Source organism: Sarcophilus harrisii, chromosome 2, assembly GCF_902635505.1.
Source record: "Sarcophilus harrisii chromosome 2, mSarHar1.11, whole genome shotgun sequence".
Lineage (NCBI taxonomy): Eukaryota > Metazoa > Chordata > Mammalia > Dasyuromorphia > Dasyuridae > Sarcophilus > Sarcophilus harrisii.
In genome coordinates this window covers 333,675,458-333,695,021 of record NC_045427.1, presented here as the reverse complement: position 1 = coordinate 333,695,021, position 19,564 = coordinate 333,675,458, and the positions used below count along the sequence as shown (strand labels likewise).

Below are 19,564 nucleotides of genomic sequence, written 5' to 3'. Positions count from 1 at the left end.
AAGGATGACAAAGCCTCAGAAGCTCCATAGAAAAAGAAAGAGGGACAGCTAGTTGGTGTGGTGGATAGAGCACCAGTCCTTTAGTCAAGAGGATCCAAGTTCAAATCTGGCCTCATACACTTAACACTTCTTGGCTGTGTGAGCGTGGGTAAGTCACTTAATCCCAACTGCCTCAGCAGAGAGAGAGAGAGAGAGAGAGAGAGAGAAATTTCTGTTCCTTGGAAATTCTAAAAGTAAGAGGAAATAATGAAAAGCAAGAAAGCCACTAAATTACCTTAGTTGCAAAGTGCCCTGGATTTAGGCCCTAGACTTAAGTCAGAAAGAACCTGCCAGTCTCAGGAATCCTCAAATAGAGTCATCAGTTGATCCACCACTCCCTAAGATGCAACCTCTCCCTGACATTGCTGTTTTCTGCATCATTATTGTGGCTGTAAGATCTACCCAAGCTTTCTGATTCCCTATATTTCTCAAAGATGCCACCATCTATATTCAAACTTTCCTCCAACCAGTTCCTTCCATTGAATTCCAATTCTTGCCATCTTATACTTTCTTTTAAAAAAAAAATGCAGGACATTAAAACATTTCATTTTTATTTACTTATTCTTTAATAGTATTTTATTTTCTCCATTTATGTGTAAAGATAATTTTCAACATTCATTTTTGTAAGATTTTGAGTTCCAAATTCTTCTCCCTTTTCTTAATCTCCTCCCTCCCCAAGACAGCAAGCATCTAATATAGGTTATAAACAATCATATTAAACATAGTTCCACATTAATCATGTTGTGAAAGAAGATTCAGAATCAAAAAGAAAAACCACAAGAAAAATACAAAAAAAAGGCAAAAGCAATAGGCTTTAATCTGCATTTAGACTCCACAGTTCTTTTTCCAGAAATGGTCAGCATTTTCCATCATGAGTCCTTTTGAACTGTCTTGGATCATTGCAATGCTAAGAACTAAGTTGGTTATCACACAACTGTTGCTGTTACTGTGCACATGATGATCAGATTCTGCTCACTTCACACAGCATCAGTTTATGTAAATCTTTCCAGATGTTTTTGAAGTCTGCTTGCTGTAATGGGCTGAAGTTTGAGTTGATGCACTTAGGTCCCAAGTACGTGAGGCTAAATAGTAATTGGGCTATACTATAGTAATATACATGATTGGATAAAGAATGGTCCCTGCCCACTCTCTGTGCAAGTCCTGATGTGTTGTACAGGAAATGACGATTTTGGTGGGTGGAAGCAGAGAGAGGAACAGGAAGAGAAGCTGGGAGAGATGGGGCCTGGGTCCATTCTCCTGGCTGCTGGTCGTGTGGCTGCGGGTCTAGCTAGCTTCTTGACTCAGCTGCACACATTCCTATCGCCGATTCTCTTCCACCTCTGATCCTTCTTCACTGAGAATAAAGACTGACGATTTTCCCCTAACCTGAACTCCGGACTCCTGCTGATTTTAAAATACGCGATCTTCACAGCTCACCTTTTCTTATAGCACAACAGAATTCCATTACATTTATGTATCACAACTTGTTCGACCATTCCCCCTTCAATGGGCATCCCTTAAATTTCTAATTTTTTTCCACCATAAAAAGAGCAGCTATAAGTTTTTTGTATATATGGATTTTTTTCCCTTTTTATGATCTCTTTGGGATATAGACTTATTAGTGATATTTCTGGATCAGTTTTATAGTCTTTTGGGAATAGTTCCAATAGCTTTCCAGAATGGTTGGATGAGCTCACAACTCCACCAACAATGCATCAGGATTCCAATTTTTCCTGCATCTTCTTCAACCTTTATGATTTTCCTTTTGTCATGTTACCTAATCTGATAGGTGTGAGGTGGTACCTCAGAGTTGTTTGAATTTTCATTTCTCTAATTAATAGTGGTTTTAGACCATTTTTTCATGACAATGTAGTTTAAATTTTTTAATCTGAAAATTGCCTTTTCATACCCTTTGACCACTTCTTGGCTCCTCAATTGACCCCACAATTAAAGAATGACTAGTATTCTTACAAGTTCTCTATATATTTTGTTTTAAAATTTTTCTAGTAATAGCTTTTTATTTTCAAAATGTATACAAAGATAGTTTTCAACATTCACCCTTGCAAACCTTGTGTTACAAAATTTTTCTCCCTTTCTTCCTCTACCCTACTCCCCTAGACAGCAAGTAATCCAATGTGTCAAACATATACATTTCTTCTATATATATTTCCATATTTATCATGTGGCACAAGAAAAATCAGAAAAAGGGAAAAATGAAAAAAAGAAACAAAAAACAAGCAAACAACAAAAAAAAAAGGTGAAAAAACTATGTTGTTACAGTTTCTTGGCATTCTAGAACTAAATGAAGCCTGGCTTTCCTTTGCCTCTTTCAATGCTGGCCACATCATGTCCCTGGAATAATAAGGTCAAACTTGCTGCACACTGTCACTTCCAGACTTTCTCCTTGCTATTTAGCAATTTTTAAAGTTTATTCCACCAAATTATAGCCAGTACTTATCATTTTCAGCTACTGTGGGATGCTCCTCCATCTTCCTCAATGACCATGGGCTTTTTCCACTCCTTAATTTCTGCCATTACTTAGATTGGCTTCTAATATTTAATGTGGTTTACCTTAAGGACATTTTAGTTTCCTCAGCTACTTACAAGATACCTGGAGATACAAATAGGAAATTCAACACTGTTCTTACCCTGTATCATCATGAAAAACTCTTTTACCTCCAGTGTCCTGAACCCTTGAAATTTCTCCCTATTAAGATGTCTTTCCAACTTTTCAACTACCTCAAGTCTGCTTTTCATTCTTATAGAAACCTCCAGCTATTATTTCTCTCTCTCATCTGCTCCTGCATCACCTCAAAACTGGCTTCATTTGAGTTTAGACTCAATCTTATAATTTGTTTAGTAAAGATATCACCCTTTTTACCTTCTTAATCCAAAACCCCAAATCATTCTTGTTTGTCTCCCTGTTCTTATTTTCCAGTTAAGTCAGTAAGGTCACTTCCAAAAAGAATTTTAGCATAAGAGGGCTTAAGGAGAGTAGCCTAACTGTACACTGATCTCACCCCTGCCCTTTTCCACTCCAGTTCATTTGTGAAAGCCCTCATCTCTACCTGCCGAAATATAATTTTTTACTATCAAGGCCCAACTTAGCCGCCTCTTTCATGATATACACAGCTATAAATAGTTCATCTTGCTGATATGTCTGACTTGTCTATCAAAATTTTCTTTACATTATAGTTGTGTATACGTTGTATCATCACTACTGGACTGGAAGCTCTCTGAGCTTTGGAACTATTATTTTCTAATTTTGTATATCTAGTGCTAAACACATAGGATACATGGATGGATGAATGAATTTGCTTTCTTTCTCCTAGAGAAAGATCACTTAGGTGTACAGAAAGGGCATTTTCCCACTTCCAAAGACACTGCAAGGCATGCACAGCCCATACTTGGACACAGAAAACCAGGCAGATTTTGATTCTCAAAACCTTTATTGACAGCAAAAGTCAAAGCAGCTTTAGTGTCTGGTTAAATGTGAAGGTCTAAGTGGCCAAGCCATAGGACCTATGGTGCATTATTGGGAAATGAGGGCAGAAGGCTCTTAGAATAGACATTCTGCCACAAGCTGTTTAGTAACACTGTGTGGAACAAAGGATTTGTCTTTAGCGAAGGCAGAACCCATATCTTTCCATAAATGAATATGAAGTATAGGATGCTGGGTGGTAGTGGTGGTGGAATATAGATAGTAGGACCTATGGCCTCTCAGCGACAAAAACAAAGAGAATGAGAGAAAAGGAGTAATAGACATAGAGACAAGATCAGGGAAGAGTGGTGATCAGAAAGAGAGGTGAGGAGGGATAAATCAAAACAGGTTGAAAGAGAGAGAGAGAGAGAGAGAGAGAGAGAAGTAGTAGGAGACACAGTGAGAATGGTGGAAGAGGAGCACCAGACAGATCTCAGCCAAATTATTTGTACCCCCTAGAACAAAATTTCTTGTGTAGGCAATAGTGTGATGTGCTGATTCTTCTAGAAGAATTGGGAATAAGAGGCTGGACATCACATGGGAGGGTCAGGACCTCCTAGGGCTGGTCTTTAACTTCAGGATCTTTGTCATAGATGTAGCTCCCCACTGCCCCAGTGTTCACTCCTATTGAACCAGTACAGAGAAGAAGATGGGATCATTAGGGCAGGACAGGGGTCAGAGTTCAAAGAAGACTTATAATTGGGTAGGAAGCTCAGGATATTCAGTCAGGGAGGGGATGAGAATGTCCCTTTACCTAATGAGGACAGGACTGCCTCCCAGGAAAGTGCAGAGAAAAGGATTTAAAGTTCACTTCAAAGTGATTCTCTCCCACATCCATTTCCCCATCCCAATAAGCTGAAAAGGGCTCTATGCCAAACTCACCTTTTGGTCCAAAAAGAATTCCATAGCAAGGTTTATGGCAATATGGTTGTCCATCATGCTAGGATGAAGAAGAAAATATTTACTTCATAGATAGGAATCTTCTCCATGAAGATTTCTCTATACATCCTCCATTTAGAAAGAACTTCTCTCACACTTAGTAAGAGTCTGATTTCTACTGTGCAACTGAAGAAGAGAGGGATAGTCTGAAGGGCTCATCAGGTTCTTCTCCTGATCCCCAGTATGTACATGTGAGAATGTGTGTGCTCATGGGTGTGGATGGAGAGGGTCTCCACTGGGAAAGTCATGGGTGACGACAGAGTTCTAGGCTGAAAGCAAAGAGATCTAGGTTGCAGCTGATTCTGCCACACATCTACTCTGACCATTGGTCTCAGTTTCCTCTACTGTAAAATAAAGACAATAACTCCTTCCTTGCTTTCCTATTAGGACTTTTGTGATGGTCAAATGAGACAATGGATATAGAAATCTTTGGTAAACTGTGAAATAAAGTGTGTAAAGTATGATTTAAGGTGCTTCAAAACTCCTGTTTGATGTGATTTGTCTAGTTAAATTCCTGCTCAAGCCACCAGGAGGCAGAATATGCTAAGAGAAAAGCAGTGTGTGTTGTAGGAACTACCTTTAAAATGATCCAGTTTCCCTCATTTTGGCTTATACTATACTTATGGCCCTTAGACGGCACAATTCCCTCTGCCCATCATTAATTTCTTTCTGTCTCATACCTTTCATGTCTGATTTCATGAACTGCCTGCCCTACAGATTCTTGTGCTCCGCCCCTCATTCGCCAGCTTCTACACCCAGAATCTCCTTTCTGTCATTTTGTACCTTTGTTTCCACTCACCTCTGCATGTCCACCAGGTGTCAGCGTCTTTCCACAACGCTCACAGCGAAGGCAAGGCCGGTGCCAATCCTTTCCCAGGGATGTCACCTTCTCCGCTAGATGGGGATGGGTATAATCAGACATTCTCTCTCCAAACACAAATGCAAAATGCCCTAAGTCAAACAACTTGTAACACATGTGACCTAGGAAGAATTATTCTTATATGTGCACTCAAATACAAGGTCCTGAGACAAACACAGTGTCCTGAAGAGACAAATTGTAAGACATTCACACATATTCATAAGTGCTTTATCACTTAAACACACACACACACACACACACACACACACACACACACACACACACACACTTCAAGACAGATCTTTCTTAGGTATGAACTGAGATGAGGAGTAGAGGGGATATAATATATAGATGGGTGGAGAACACTTACCAAAGTAGACCCTCTTGTTACACCGAGGACACATGTTGGGCTCCCCAGTGAAGGTCGTGACACTGGATGCTAAAACAAGATAGTAGGGAAATAAAGCCAAGCTGCCCCTGTCTGAGACACTTCAGTCCTTCCCCCAACAAGAACTCACCCTTGCTGGGCCCTCTGGAAGGGCCACTGGCTTTTCGATCCTCTATTCGAACTGGGTGCTCAATAGGGCCAGTGACAGGAGCCTCCTCTGCCCGTGGTTTTTCATAGATGTAAGATCCTGCACCCCCAATGTTTACACCTGCACAAAAGCTCAGGTCACAAATAAACATGGGATCATAGAATCATAGGTTTAGAGCTAGAAGGGATTGAAATGCCATCTAGTCCTACTGTCATTTTAGAGATGAGAAAATTGAGATGCAGAGAAGTGACTTACTTGCTCAAGGTCACAAAAGTAACAAGTGATGAGGGTAGGAAGTGAGGTCATATACACTAAGACACAGCTCTCTACACATACATAAACAGACAGATTATGTCTATGTCCTGGCATATTAGGCATTTATTAGGTGATCAATAAATGATTATTAATTGACAGGATGGACATGATATGATGCTTACATGGCTTTCCCCACTATCCCCCTCTATCTGAAATGTCACCAACAAAGTGATTTGAGTATCCAAATGGGATGATCCCACCTCTTCTCTCCAAGCAAAGCACCAGTATGAGAGGGGGCTGGACCTACTCTTGGATCCAAACATTAGGAAAAGAAAGGGTAAACTTTTTTCTTTCCAGAGCCATCTCTATAGTCAAAGGTCATAGGTCAGCTAAGGAAGATAGCATTTGTGGTTGGATCATTGAGTGGTCTAAGGTGAACAATTACAGTTTAATACAAGGTCATTTCAAATAAGAGACTATAGTTTGGGGTTACTGGGTATGGAGCCAAAGGTTATTTTTCAGGTTGTGGAGTTGAAGATCCCAGGATTGGCAATAAGGGTTTAGGGTCAAAAATTAGTTTAGACAATGGAGGTTGGAAATATAGTTTTTTCATATAGTGAAAGTTCAGGGATAGTAGTGAAAGTTAGGGTTGTACAAGTTAGGGGTAAAGAGGGGGTCACAGAGTAGGTCCAGAAAGTTTGTGTTCCTACCTTTAGGCCCAAACAACGTGGCATAGCAGGGCTTGTGGCAAAACGGCTTCCCATCGTGCTGGGGGGAGGGAGTCTGTCAGTGCATCCTGAGCGACCAGAACCCCTTTACTTCCAAAGGAAACCTGGGCCCAGCATGCTTATTCAACTACTTTCTCTTCAGTTTCCTGTTTCCCTCCCCCAAACCTCCCCCAATTAAGTGAATATTTTTATTTCCAATGGAGTCTCATACTTCCAGGGCATATGTGTTGTAACCTCCTCCAAATTCTATATATTTATCAAGGAGGGCAGACAGAGGAGGAGATAAGATGATGGGGGTCAAAATCTTTAGGAAAATAGCTCTGAGGTCATTAGGGAAACAGTAAGTGATTATCAAGAGGAACAGGGGAATGGTACTTAAAAGGGTGAGGTCAGATCTTTGGAGAATTAGGAAATCCCTGAAAGTTAAATTCTGGAGTGACCCCAGAATGGATGGAGCTCACCTCTGCATGCCCTCCAGGTGTCAGAGTCTTGTTGCAACGCTCACACTTGAGACAAAATTTATGCCAGTCCTTTCCCAAGGAGCTCACCTTTTCCGCTATTAAAACATGGGAGTAGAAACAGGGAAATTGAGTGTCTGTCCAGTATTCTGCCACCTTTCATCATTCAATGACCCTGAATAATAATGGGAGTTGGGATCAGGGAAATCCCATTCCCACAGCTACCCATAAAACTAATAAAATCTCATAGATTCTATCCAAAGAAACAAAGACTTCACTAATCATTTCACACCATTCCTATTTAAAAAATCCCTCTGTGACTAAAAACTTCATGTCTTTTTTCATACAAATATTATGTAGCCACCTTTAACATGCTATAAATTTTGAATTAAAACAAGCCTAAGCCTTTACATTTATTTTCTTCTCATTAAACCTGACCCTTTGCTACTTTAGGCAATAAGGCAGCATAAAGAGACAGTTTTTTTTTTAATTATAATAACTTTTTATTGACAGAACCCGTGCCAGGGTAAATTTTTTTACAACATTATCCCTTGCACTCACTTCTGTTCCAATTTTTCCCCTCTCTCCCTCCACCCCCTCTCCTAGATGGCAAGCAGTCCTATACATGTTAAATACGTCACAGTATATCCTAGGTACAATATATGTATGCAGAACCAAACAGTTCTCTTGTTGCACAGGGAGAATTGGATTCAGAAGGTATAAATAATCCAGGAAGAAAAACAAAAATGCAAACAGTTTACATTCATTTCCCAGTGTTCTTTCTTTGGGTGTAGCAGCTTCTGTCCATTCTTGATCAACTGAAACTAAGTTAGATCTTCTCTTTGTCAAAGAAATCCACTTCCATCAGAATACATCTTCATACAGTATCGTTGTTGAAGTATATAATGATTTCCTGATTCTGCTCATTTCACTCAGCATCAGTTCATGTAAGTCTCTCCAAGCCTCTCTGTATTCATCCTGCTGGTCATTTCTTACAGAACAATAATATTCCATAACATTCATATACCACAATTTACCCAACCATTCTCCAATTGATGGGCATCCATTTATTTTCCAGTTTCTAGCCATCACAAACAGGGCTGCCACAAACATTTTGGCACCTAAAGGTCCCTTTCCCTTCTTAGTATCTCCTTGGGGTATAAGCCCAGTAGAAACACTGCTGGATCAAAGGGTATGCACAGTTTGATAACTTTTTGGGCATAATTCCAGCTTGCTCTCCACAATGGTTAGATTCGTTCATAACTCCACCAACAATGTATCAGTGCCCCAGTTTTCCGGCATCCCCTCCAACATTCATCATAATTTTTTCCTGTCATCTTAGCCAATCTGACAGGTGTGTAGTGGTATCTCAGAGTTGTCTTAATTTGCATTTCTCTGATTAATAGTGATTTGGAACACTCTTTCATATGAATGGTAATAGTTAATGAGACAGTCTTGAAGACAGGAAGACTTGTATTTAATTCCCATCTATGACACATTCCATAAGACTTTAAGCAAGTCCCCTAATCTCCCATTGCCCTAAGCAACTGTCTAAGGTTATAAATTGCAGGAAAAATGTAATCCTGTATTGGTAAAGGGAATTCTTTACATAGGAGTTCCCTATACCAGTGAAATACCAGTATATATCCCTAGATTTGGGTCATGATTTTACCCTGTATGACAGAAAAAGATACAAAATGTTAAGTCATTCCTGTAAATCTAATGAATTATTAGTAAAAATATTAAATAGCACAGGGCCAAGGGGAAATGCTTGGGTTCCTCTACTACAAATTTCCCTTCAAGTTGACAATTATCCTTTAACCACATTTTTTGGAGGTGGGAAGAGGGGTTCTCGGATTTAAATTATTTCTGGTTTTAGTGAACTATATACTAATTATTCCTCAGCCCATATATCTATTCTGTCCATATTTTGAGAGGCTTTGTCAAATGACAGTTGACTACTTTTACAACTTTTCATCAATCTACCATGCCAGAAAAGAAATGGCTAGTTCTCTATGAATTCATACTATCTCTTAAAAAAAAAATCAACATTCTTAAAATCACTGTCTCTTAAAAGTAACTTTTCTATTAAGTTATCAATTTAATATCTTAAAATTTTCTAAACATCAAGACAAAGTCATCAGTCCATGTGAATTTAAAACTATGTAAAAAGACTTACTAAACTGCTAACAACATGACTAAACAATTTAATATTGACCTATCCAGTCCAAGGTGATCAACAATAGAAAGAAAGGTACCATAGAGGAAAATACTCAAAGTAACACTTTTTGATAGCAAAAAAGCAAAAGGGGATGTCCATCATTTGGAGAATGGTTGAACAAAACCTATATATATATATATATATATATATATATATATATATATATATATGTATATATATATATATATATTGCAGGAAAATATATATTCAGCATATAAATATATTACAAGAAAAAAAATCTGAAAAATTCAAACATTTGAGAAGACTTATATGAACTGATGTAAAGCAAAATAAGCAGAATCAAGATAAAATACAAATCTGATCCCAATTATATAAAAGAAACCATACTAAAAGACATCAGAACTGAGATCAATCTGGACTCCAGAATACTATGGATGAAAAATAGCTCTATCTTCTTGGTAGAAAAGTAGCTGGCCATAAGTACAGAATGAGGCACATGTTGTCAGATGTGGTAAATGTACTTTTTTTCCTGTTTACCTTTTCCTGTTTCTTGTACTTCCTTATTAAAATAGAGGATTCTATTGGGAGACTAGTATTGGGAAATTACAGCACTTTTTTTCTTTAAGTATTAAGTTTTTTAAAAGAACAAGAAAATTAATGTGAAAAAGATCTTGGTGTTTTAATGGAGTTAACAAGAAAATATAACATTCCAAAAAAAGTCAAGGACAAGCGATATCCTGCTGTACTCTGCCTTGGTCATCTGGAACACTGTGTCTAATTCTGGATACAGCTTAGGAAGTACACTGAAAAACAATCGGTCCAGGAATTGCGAAAGACATAAGGCATTGTTCAAAGGAACAGGGAATGCTTAGGCTGAAAAAGAAAAGTCTTTAGGAGATACTCTTACTGAGGAGCGTTAAATAAATGTTAGATGACCATCGGTTGGCTATATTGTTGCAGGGTATTTCCATTCATGTATAGGTTGGACTAGATAAAAGTCATTTCTCAATTCCATGTGGGACTATAAGCCATGTTTTGGGAAGGCAGTCTAATTGGACTGTGGAATGACATGAAATAAATCAGGAAAGGCAGAACAATACTCAATTGTGAAGGGGCGGTAGGCAAAGGAAGAAACATGGGACACAGGGAAGAGTTTTAAGTGAAAAGTAATGTATCCATTGCTATACATTAAAAAATTATTCTGGTAGTGACATGAAGGATATTTAGAGCAGGGTGAAAATGGAGCAGAAAGAGAATTAATTAGTTCATTGCTCTCTCATCTCACCTTCCTAAGAGTTTTCCTTGCTCATTCCAGTCCACAAGTGGTCACAAATCTCTTACAATCCTCTAAATCCTTTAGCATTTACAGTCAAGGTCCTGCATCTGGTCTTCATTCCAGCCTGTCCTGTGTCTTTTGGAGCCCAAGTAAACCCAGTCTCCCCAACCGGACGAGCTAGGGAACACAGTTGGTGCCATCCACCTGCCCACAATCCTGAATCCCTAATGATACTGTTAAATCTCTAAAACGGAAAACAACAACAACAAACACAAAGCTATTCATGAAAGGAGACAGAGGAAAAAAAGCATCGACTTTGGGAGGATAGAAGACAATAAGAACATGCGATTGTTACACAAAATAGCTGCAAACATCTGGATCATGAGGCCATTGATGCCCGTAGGCCAGTAGTCAGTCAAAGCAAATAAGATTGGGGGACATACGCCCTTTCATTTGAGTTTCCCCAAATTTTGGACAAGGAAGAATCCCCTCTCCTTGAGGTCCCCCTACCTACTTTTTGCCATATGAGCAACAGCCTAGAGAGGAATTCCAACCTCCCTTTTTTCCAGCTGAGCTGGATCTGGGGATTTCCTTTCCTGTCCTTCTTAATGGCTTGAGAATGAGAAGAGAAAGGAGACCATGCCCAGCATAGACTATATTTAGTTCTCAATTTCCTCTTGGACAATAGACCCTGCTCTCTCAGCCTGGGAGTGAGGGAAGGAAGAAGGGAGGGGCTCCTTCCCTCTCCCATTCTCTATCAAGGTGATGAGAGAGGCCAGGCACAACAACAGCTTTCTTCCTGCTCAGTGCACAGGAGCTGCCTCCCTCAGCGCTCCTTCTTCCTCCCACCCCCACCCTGTGAATAGTTCCAAGATCGGAGCAGAGACCAGGCACCTCCCCCAGACCGAGCCAATAAGTGAATCAGGGCTTTGTTTTGAGGGTTGGTGGAGATGGGAGGAATAGCAGACAGACCGATGAGTGATAAGGAGTGAGACCTGTTTCTTATACCCAGAGATGTGGTCAATTTGAGAAGAGCTACTAAACTCACTCCTCTCCAGAGAGGTTCAAACCATTGTCACACAGTCTTATTTTAGATTCCATTTCTTTCCCCTCACTCAAGGGTTCCTAGTGCTTATATTCTCATTGTTCTAGAATTCTAAGGTCCTCACGGAAAGGGAATGGAGAGTGTCCATTAAGAGGATACTTCAGAGCTGGGATGGAAGGGAAAGGGGACCCGTAACTTCTAGAAAGAATCCAAGGCTTCTGCCACACTGAGTCAATTCCCAAACCATCGGCTGCCTCTTTCTCTTCCCCTCAGCTACCCCCTTCTCCCACTGGGAACAGCTGTTCTGATTTCTCCTCCACAAAAAAAAAAAAAAAAATCCCTTTAAAGGATCCTTTTGTGTAGAGACTAGAGGGTTGTGGGGGAGAGAAGATAGATATCTATGTATCTCTGTAACAGAGGGGAAACAACCAAACTACATAAATATTAGAGAGTAAAAGTACATGATCAGGAAGAAGGCAGCAAGGAATTCAGATGGAAAGCAAGGGAAGAACATTCCATAATTGGTGCCTGAAAAGAATTATTTAGTCCGACTGACCTTGAATAAGTAAAAGGTGACAGCCTATAGAATACAATGCTCATTTGTGATATTCAAAGAATACTCAAGCTGTCAGAATAATTTACATTTCATAGCTATTTAAGGCTAACAACATCCTCTTTGAGGCTGGCAATGCTGGTATTATCCCCCTATGACATGAGAAAACTCAGAGCTAATAACAGATTTAGGGCTAGAACCCAAGTATACTATCTTCTTATTCCTGTTTTTTCCACTCTCTAGGCCAGAGGCAGAAACCTAATCTCCACTCTGACTGGTAAAATTTGTGAGCAATATTTTATGTGCCAACCTGTCTAGATTGGAATAAAAGATAAGGAGAGATAAGAATCCCAAACCAGAAAAAGGTGACATGAATAGGTAGGTAGGGATGTCACTTCAGATACAATCAAATAGATTAGATGGAATGTCAGTTCAAAAACCAGCAGAATAAGAAGGTAATAAGTCTAAACTAAGTTATTTTTTATGTGACAGAATCAGGATCATTAGGTCCTGACCTCATAGGGCAGGGTCTAGATGGCAGAGGTAGATGGGAATGGAGCTGCCTATGGAAGTCACAGAAAAAGAATCTAGTACCAGAACAGGTATGTGTGTGTATCTAAAGAATAGTTTGGCAACTAGGTGACATAGTGGAGAGAGCACCAAACCTAGAATTAGGAAGACTCATCTTATTTCAAATCTTGCCTCTGACATGTACTAGCTGTATGACCCTAGACAAGTCATTTAACCCTTTCTGCCTCAGTTTCCTCATTTGTAAAATGAGCTGAAGAAGTAGCAAACTACTCCAGCATTTTTTCCAATAAAATATCAAATGGGGATCAAAAAGCATTGGACACACCTGAAAATGATTGAATAACAAATAACAGTTCAGGGTTCAGATGAATGAACCTAAGTCACATTTCTATCTGGTCATGTCTCATTTCATGCACATGCCTACTAAATTTGAGCAGGTATGAGCATATATGAAGAGTTCTGAGATGGTCTATTGATGAGATCATGGTAGAGCTTCTGGATTCAATGCAGAGAGGATTTGTTCATTCTCCGGAAAAAACCATCCCTCAAGTACAGTTGGCAAAAGTGAGACCCAGGTGAATCATGTCTTATTTTGGAAAAACTCCCTAACAACCATTTCATAGTGGAGGTAATTATAAGCAGTGAAATTACACACCCTCAGACTGAGCAGAGATCTAGAGTAAGCAGGGAAAAGAAATTTCAGGGAAGACAAACCAGAGGAAAGTGTCCTGCATTTACTAGTCTGATAAAGGCAAAGACTTCATTCAATCTAGGGAGAACAGCTTGGGAATGAAGACAAAGACACACTATTCTTATGTTTGCAATATGCATCTGCATTTTGAGAGATGGTGCCTGTGCACTGAAGAAGTCTATTAATCTGAGTCTGGGATTATGATGAGTTCTTCAGATTCAAAAAAGCAAAAGTTCATTGAAGTAAGAACATGAATAGATTTTTCTTCATTTCTTTGCTTCTAGCTAGAGTCCTAAATTCTAGGTCTTGCAGCAACTTAATGATACAAAAATGATCTTGGCAGGGCTTTAATGGGACCCAGAAAGAATGGATCAGTCAAAAAGAATCAAAAATTTTGGAGCACAGACACACTCATCTCTTTATCATTCTTCACATTCCTGTCCTGACCTCCCCCCCCCCAGCACACACACACATACAGTGGTTGTCACTAATAAGCATTAGCCCATTAACCCTTATCCCCACTCCCACACAAATACACCCCCTCCCACCTAAAGCCATTCTTTCCCTTTCATCAGACATATGGGGTTCAAGCCTTTATCTGTCAGGAAACCAGAAGATACAACTGGAGATTTTGACACTTGCTGCCCACTTTCATCAAGAGCAGCTCTCTTCTTTCCCTTGCTTTTCCCCACTCCTGTGCCAACATGCAACCATTCCCAACCAAAGGGATGGGCTTCCTCTCTCCCTCTCTCTAACTTTGGCATGGCCCATAAACTCCATGAGCCCATATTCCCAATTCTTCCTGACAGGTCCTCCTGCTTCAGGGCCAGAAGCCACAGCACATAAACCCCTCCATCCAGAAGAAACAATGTTTCATCCTCCTTGGAAGATCTCTTCTCCCACCCTAACTCCTGCTCAAGCAACTCTGACACCTCCGTGTATCTTTAAATGGAGGAGGCTGAAAACCTGACCCAACTGGTTGAGTGAGGGAGTAGAGAACCCAATCAAGTACCCTCTCTCCAGCTGAGGATGCAGGAGGGAAGGAAGACCATTTCAGATTACTCAGGTATGCCGCCTCTGCTGGGACAGAAGGTCTTGCCATGGAGAAGTTTTATGTGCCCGTGTCCAGTAGGGAGGGCAGCAATGAGCTACAGGGAAAGAGGAATTAGGGAAGGAAGGCTGACACTAGAGGAAAGTGGCATGTTCCCTTTGTCTAGTAGATATCTCTGACCATATTTATGAGAGGGGTTTATTCATGTTAATGCGATTTATTAAGTATTTCCTGGTGTCAGGCTTTCAATTAAAATTCATTCCCATTAAAACCCTTTTAGTTTCAGGTCTATTCTATTGATACCTATGGGACAAGGTGACTATCCACTCGTGTTTTCTGTCTCTATCCTCGAGTGAGTGAAACTAGGGGGAACTGAAAGGGAAAAAAAGAGAAACGGCTAAGCTAGTCGACAAACTAAGGTGAACAAGGTCGAAGACAAAGAAACAGGTAGGAATAGTAAGAGGGGTTCCGCCTGGAAGAAGGTGGACAATGCTGGAGCAGTCCGGAGCCATAGGAATCTAGGGAAATCGATGGGTGGGGTTGTGTCAGCTGAAAGGCCTCCCCCAGGTTCTCAAAAACACGTTCTCAGACTCAAGAACTAAGGGCACCCGCAGGATCGGGAGAAAGAGCCTCGCTGGGGGCAGAGATCCGGGTGGCCCCCGCTCCTTGGGGTTCCAAGAGCTGCTGGGACAAGGATGGGAGATAAGAGCCAGGAATGCCCGCTCTCACGTGCCCACACCTGACCCCAGCACCGATTCCCTGGGGCTGCCTCTACCCGGATCTCAGAGCTCAGCGGGCAAGGAGGGTCAGAATCTCAGGGAGGCAGACTCCCGCAGTCGGGCTGCAGCTGCAGGGGGGGTCCCGCCCATCTGGGCCGGACAGCCGGGGGGTGATGGGGAGGGGCCCTCCGCCGAGACCCGCGGAGAAGGAGAGACCCTGACCCCAGAGCCCGGCGCCGGACACAGCCCCCGCCCTGCCGCCGCGCCCTCCGGGGCCGGGGCTCCGTGCGCAGGGCTTGCGGACCGGGGAGGAGGGCTGCGCTCGGGAACAGCCGCCATCCTCGGGGAAGGGAGCGAGGGGAACTCACCGAAGTACACGGTTTTGTCGCACTTGGAGCATTTGGAGGCCATGGTTCGGGGCTCGGTCCCTCTGTGCACCGGCAGCCCCAGCTCCCCACGTTCCCACCCAAGGCTCGCCGCGCCCCGCCCCGCTCGCGCCCCGCCCCTTCCCGGGAACGGCCGTAGGCGGGCCCTCGCTCAGCTCCCCCAAACCCCAGGGAGGGCGAGGGGCAAACGCCGGCAGGGGGAGCAGGGCCGCGCGGGGAGCGAGCTGGGCACTGCCCTCGGCCTCCCGTATTGCCGGCCCCGGGCCCCGAATCCCAGGGTACTTAATCCCGAAAGCCGGGGTGTGGCTCAGCCCCGCCCAGTCCGAGGGCGTTGGAAGCGGGCTGCGGCGCCCAAGGAAAGGAGGAGACCCGGCGTGGGCAGATTCCCGTTCCTGCCAGGGCGACGCCGAGGGGGCGGGGAGGCAGCGGGCGCGCGGGGGACGCGGGCGGGGGACGCGGGCGCGCGGGGGGCAGCGGGCGCGGGGGCAGCGGGCGCGCGGGGGCAGCGGGCGCGCGGGGGGACGCGGGACGGGGGAGCGGGGCGCGGGGGCAGCGGGGCGCGGGGGGGGGACGCGGGGCGCGGGGGGGGACGCGGGGCGCGGGGTGGAGGGGCGGGCGGCGGCATGAGCTACCTGGATTACCTGGGAACGACCCAAGCCGCCTTCCTTCCTTATTGCGAGATTATGTGGCATGGAAACGGCAGGAGGGTCACTCCAAGCCCCCGAGTCTTGGCTCAGAAAAGGTGAACCAGACAGTCCACAGAGAATTATTATCACACACTCGGATCTGGGGTGAAAGGAATCGTAACTTCTCCGAAACTGGCGCAGAGCCTCACGCTCGACTCCTTTTTCTTTTGTTGCTCAGCGTTTCTAACCTGTGAAAGTCGCGCTGCCCGGGAGCGGATTTGGGCGGTGGCAACCCCCGCGCGCGTGTATACACTCACACACACACACACACACTCACATACACACATGCACACATACTCATACTCACACACTCACGCTCACACTCACATTCACACACACATTCACACATACTCATACACACGCTCACACACTCACATTCACATACACACACACATTCACACATACTCATACACACACTCACGCTCGCACACACACTCACGCTCACTCGCACTCACATACACACACTCACATGCACACTCACGCACGCTCACATACACACGCACACACATTCACACACACACACTCCCATATGTCACTCCATTTTCATTTTCATCTTCTAGGCTGCCTCTCCCCTCCAGCCGCCTCACTCTCCTAGCTGTGTGAACTCAAAAGAGTCACAGAATGAGAATGAGAGGAAAAAGTTTGTAAAGCTTAGCAGACAAACATGGGAGGGGCTCAGAGGGAGGGGACTATTTCCAGCTTCAGCAACAAACTTGCTTCCTACAGAATCTAATCACTGACAAAAAATCGAGTAGAGAGCCACGCACAGAAACGGGGGAGAATGGAAGCAGAGCTGGAGATTCGCCGTTGGATCAGGATAAGGTGCTTCAAATTCTAAATGGGGTTTGATCTGTTCATTTGGAGGCATCTGAACTAGAAAACAGCAGTAAAAAAAAAAAAAAAACAAAAAAACACCACCACCTGTCTCTGAAATAGCGTCCTGCCCCGGGGTAGGGTCTCCAAAATGATAATTTGGCCAAGATCAGATGGCAGACAATAGGAAACGGTGGCCCAAAAAGGTTGGATGGAGTGCTTGCAAGATGGTAAACACTGTGTAAGAGCTGAGAATCAATTAGAATCTTGGCAAACCTTCAGAGCAGAGCAAGCTGGAGGGGAACCAGTCATTATTTAGAATTAAAGCCAAGAACTTATCAGGGACTCAACTCCTCTGTAGCCAATCTGCCCCAGATGCCTAAATTATCCATTGTTGATCCCTAATGAAACTGATAATCTTGGAGATGGAATAACTTGTACTAGGGGAAAATATATATTTGGCTTTTGCCAATAAGGATCATAGGAGCATTAAATTTAGAGATCATCTTGTATCCCTCTCCTTTTATATAGGGAAAAAAACCCAAAACTCGAAGTCCAAAGAAGTTACCTGATATGTCCAAGATGTCACAGCAATAAATGAGAGCAGAGATTCAAACCTAGTTCCTCTGATTCCATATCCAGTGGTTTTCCCACTCTTTTTCTCTATTTTTCTATTTTCTCTATTCCTTGTCATTAGCACCCAAATGTAAGAGAATGTCATGGGAAGGGGAAAGGTTCAAAGATAGATCTGACTTTTCCATTCTAAATTCTCAAATGATGCTGCGTGGGTGTTGTCTCTAGAATAGATGGGATAGAATCACCTCAGGAGAAGAATCTAGGAAAACTGCATCCAAGTCCCATCATACAAACACATTTAAACCAGGAGGGGAGAGTGGTACCTTTCATCTTTCCCACTGAATAAGAAAAAACCTCTGGATATTTTTGTTTGTAACTGGCAGAACCTTCCCCCTTCTCCATCAATTATCTACTAGAAAAGAACACATCATTTAGATAGCTCTGAGGTCAAACCACCTTTGTAGTTTTGATGAGGTTAGTATCCCCTCGATTCCCAGTGGTGATGAGGTTAGTGGCAATAAGAGAGTTGTTAAAATCCTGCTCTGGTTGGCCCGCAGATTTAAAGTAAAAAATTCATTTATCCTGAATTATTAATGGCAGAAATGAAAGTTTATTGTTGGATAGAAACTAGTTTGCTAAGAGAATGACTTCTATGGTGGCAAAGTCCTATTAGGGAAATGGAGTCTGAGAAGAGAATGCCTTCTCATTGGGCAAATTGCTTGAGCCTCTGCAAGGAGTGAATGCAAGGAAATCTGTTATATGGGGTAACTCTTTGTGGGAGGCTGGGACAGCCTGAGCTGATCAGACCAGGATTTCTGGATTGAATGAGAATTTAGAATTTCAAAAAGATCAATGGGAATTGATTTGCCCTTGAATAGTGTTGTTTTTCTCATCCTGGGAGGATGGGCCCTCTCTTGGAGCCTGGAAGATCCCAATGTCTCTGATCAAAAAGGGTTCACAATTTTAATTTTAAAGGGAACAATTTCAGAAAAGAGAACACAGTTTCAGAGTGATAATCTTAAAGGGAACATAACTTCAGTGAAGGGAACAGTTTCCCTCCCACTTCAGTTTGCCAGGTAGCTTTCTTCATGTTAAGGTCCATAGAGAACCAAGACTGAGGGAGAATTGTTCACCAGAGTCTGAGAATATATATGATAACTATGTGTTTATTGATTTCAAGCTAGCTCTGAGATCTGCCTGTGGGTCTCACTGGGACTTATGCCTTCTTCTTAGAATAGATATTATCAAGGGTAGGTTATATTTGCTCTTCTTGATCAGGGATTTCTTGAGGGCAGATGTGAATCTCCCTCTTAGTCTGGGATTCCTTGATGATAGAACAGCATAGTCCATACAAACAAGCTCCTTGGTGGCAGGGCTGTGTCTCTTTTCCTTTCTTATCTCAAATTCTGTTATCTCTTAAGTCTCCAGGACACTCTCTTTTCCTTTTCAATTAGTTCAATCAATACCTGCCTCAAAATCTGTCTCGCTTCCCTAATTCGATCCATATACTAGAGGACTTCAATATTAATATTCCCTCAAATTCTTAACTCATTTACTCATTTCCCATAACTTACTTCTTCACCTTATCTCAGCTACATTCTAAGATGGTCATCACCCACAAATGTTCTTTCTACTTCCATATTCATAAATTCTCAAATTCCTGCTGTCATTCTACCTTCTAAACTACCTGATAATCCCTAACCCTGTTTTTCCTTCTCACCATTACCTCCAATTTTTTCACCCCAAAGTTCTTTCCCAGG

General features: G+C 42.4%; 1 protein-coding gene across 3 annotated transcripts; it reads right to left on the bottom strand.

The window, feature by feature from the left end:
- Nucleotides 1-3,469: 3,469 nt before the first annotated feature.
- On the bottom strand, nucleotides 3,470-16,704 carry CRIP2 (cysteine rich protein 2). Of its 3 annotated transcripts, none has more exons than XM_031952902.1 (8): nucleotides 16,362-16,704; nucleotides 7,299-7,393; nucleotides 6,820-6,877; nucleotides 5,837-5,974; nucleotides 5,689-5,757; nucleotides 5,259-5,353; nucleotides 4,403-4,460; nucleotides 3,470-4,144 (listed from the first exon to the last, which is right to left on the bottom strand). In XM_031952902.1, the coding sequence occupies exons 5-8, from the start codon at nucleotides 5,720-5,722 to the stop codon at nucleotides 4,077-4,079; spliced, it is 255 nt and encodes an 84-aa protein (XP_031808762.1). In that variant the 5' UTR covers nucleotides 5,723-5,757; nucleotides 5,837-5,974; nucleotides 6,820-6,877; nucleotides 7,299-7,393; nucleotides 16,362-16,704; the 3' UTR covers nucleotides 3,470-4,076. The 3 variants fall into 3 exon arrangements, with proteins under 3 accessions (XP_031808762.1, XP_031808761.1, XP_031808760.1); XM_031952901.1 differs by having other exon boundaries at nucleotides 16,371-16,704; XM_031952900.1 differs by lacking the exon at nucleotides 16,362-16,704 and adding an exon at nucleotides 15,712-15,990.
- Between the last annotated feature and the right edge of the window lie 2,860 nt (nucleotides 16,705-19,564).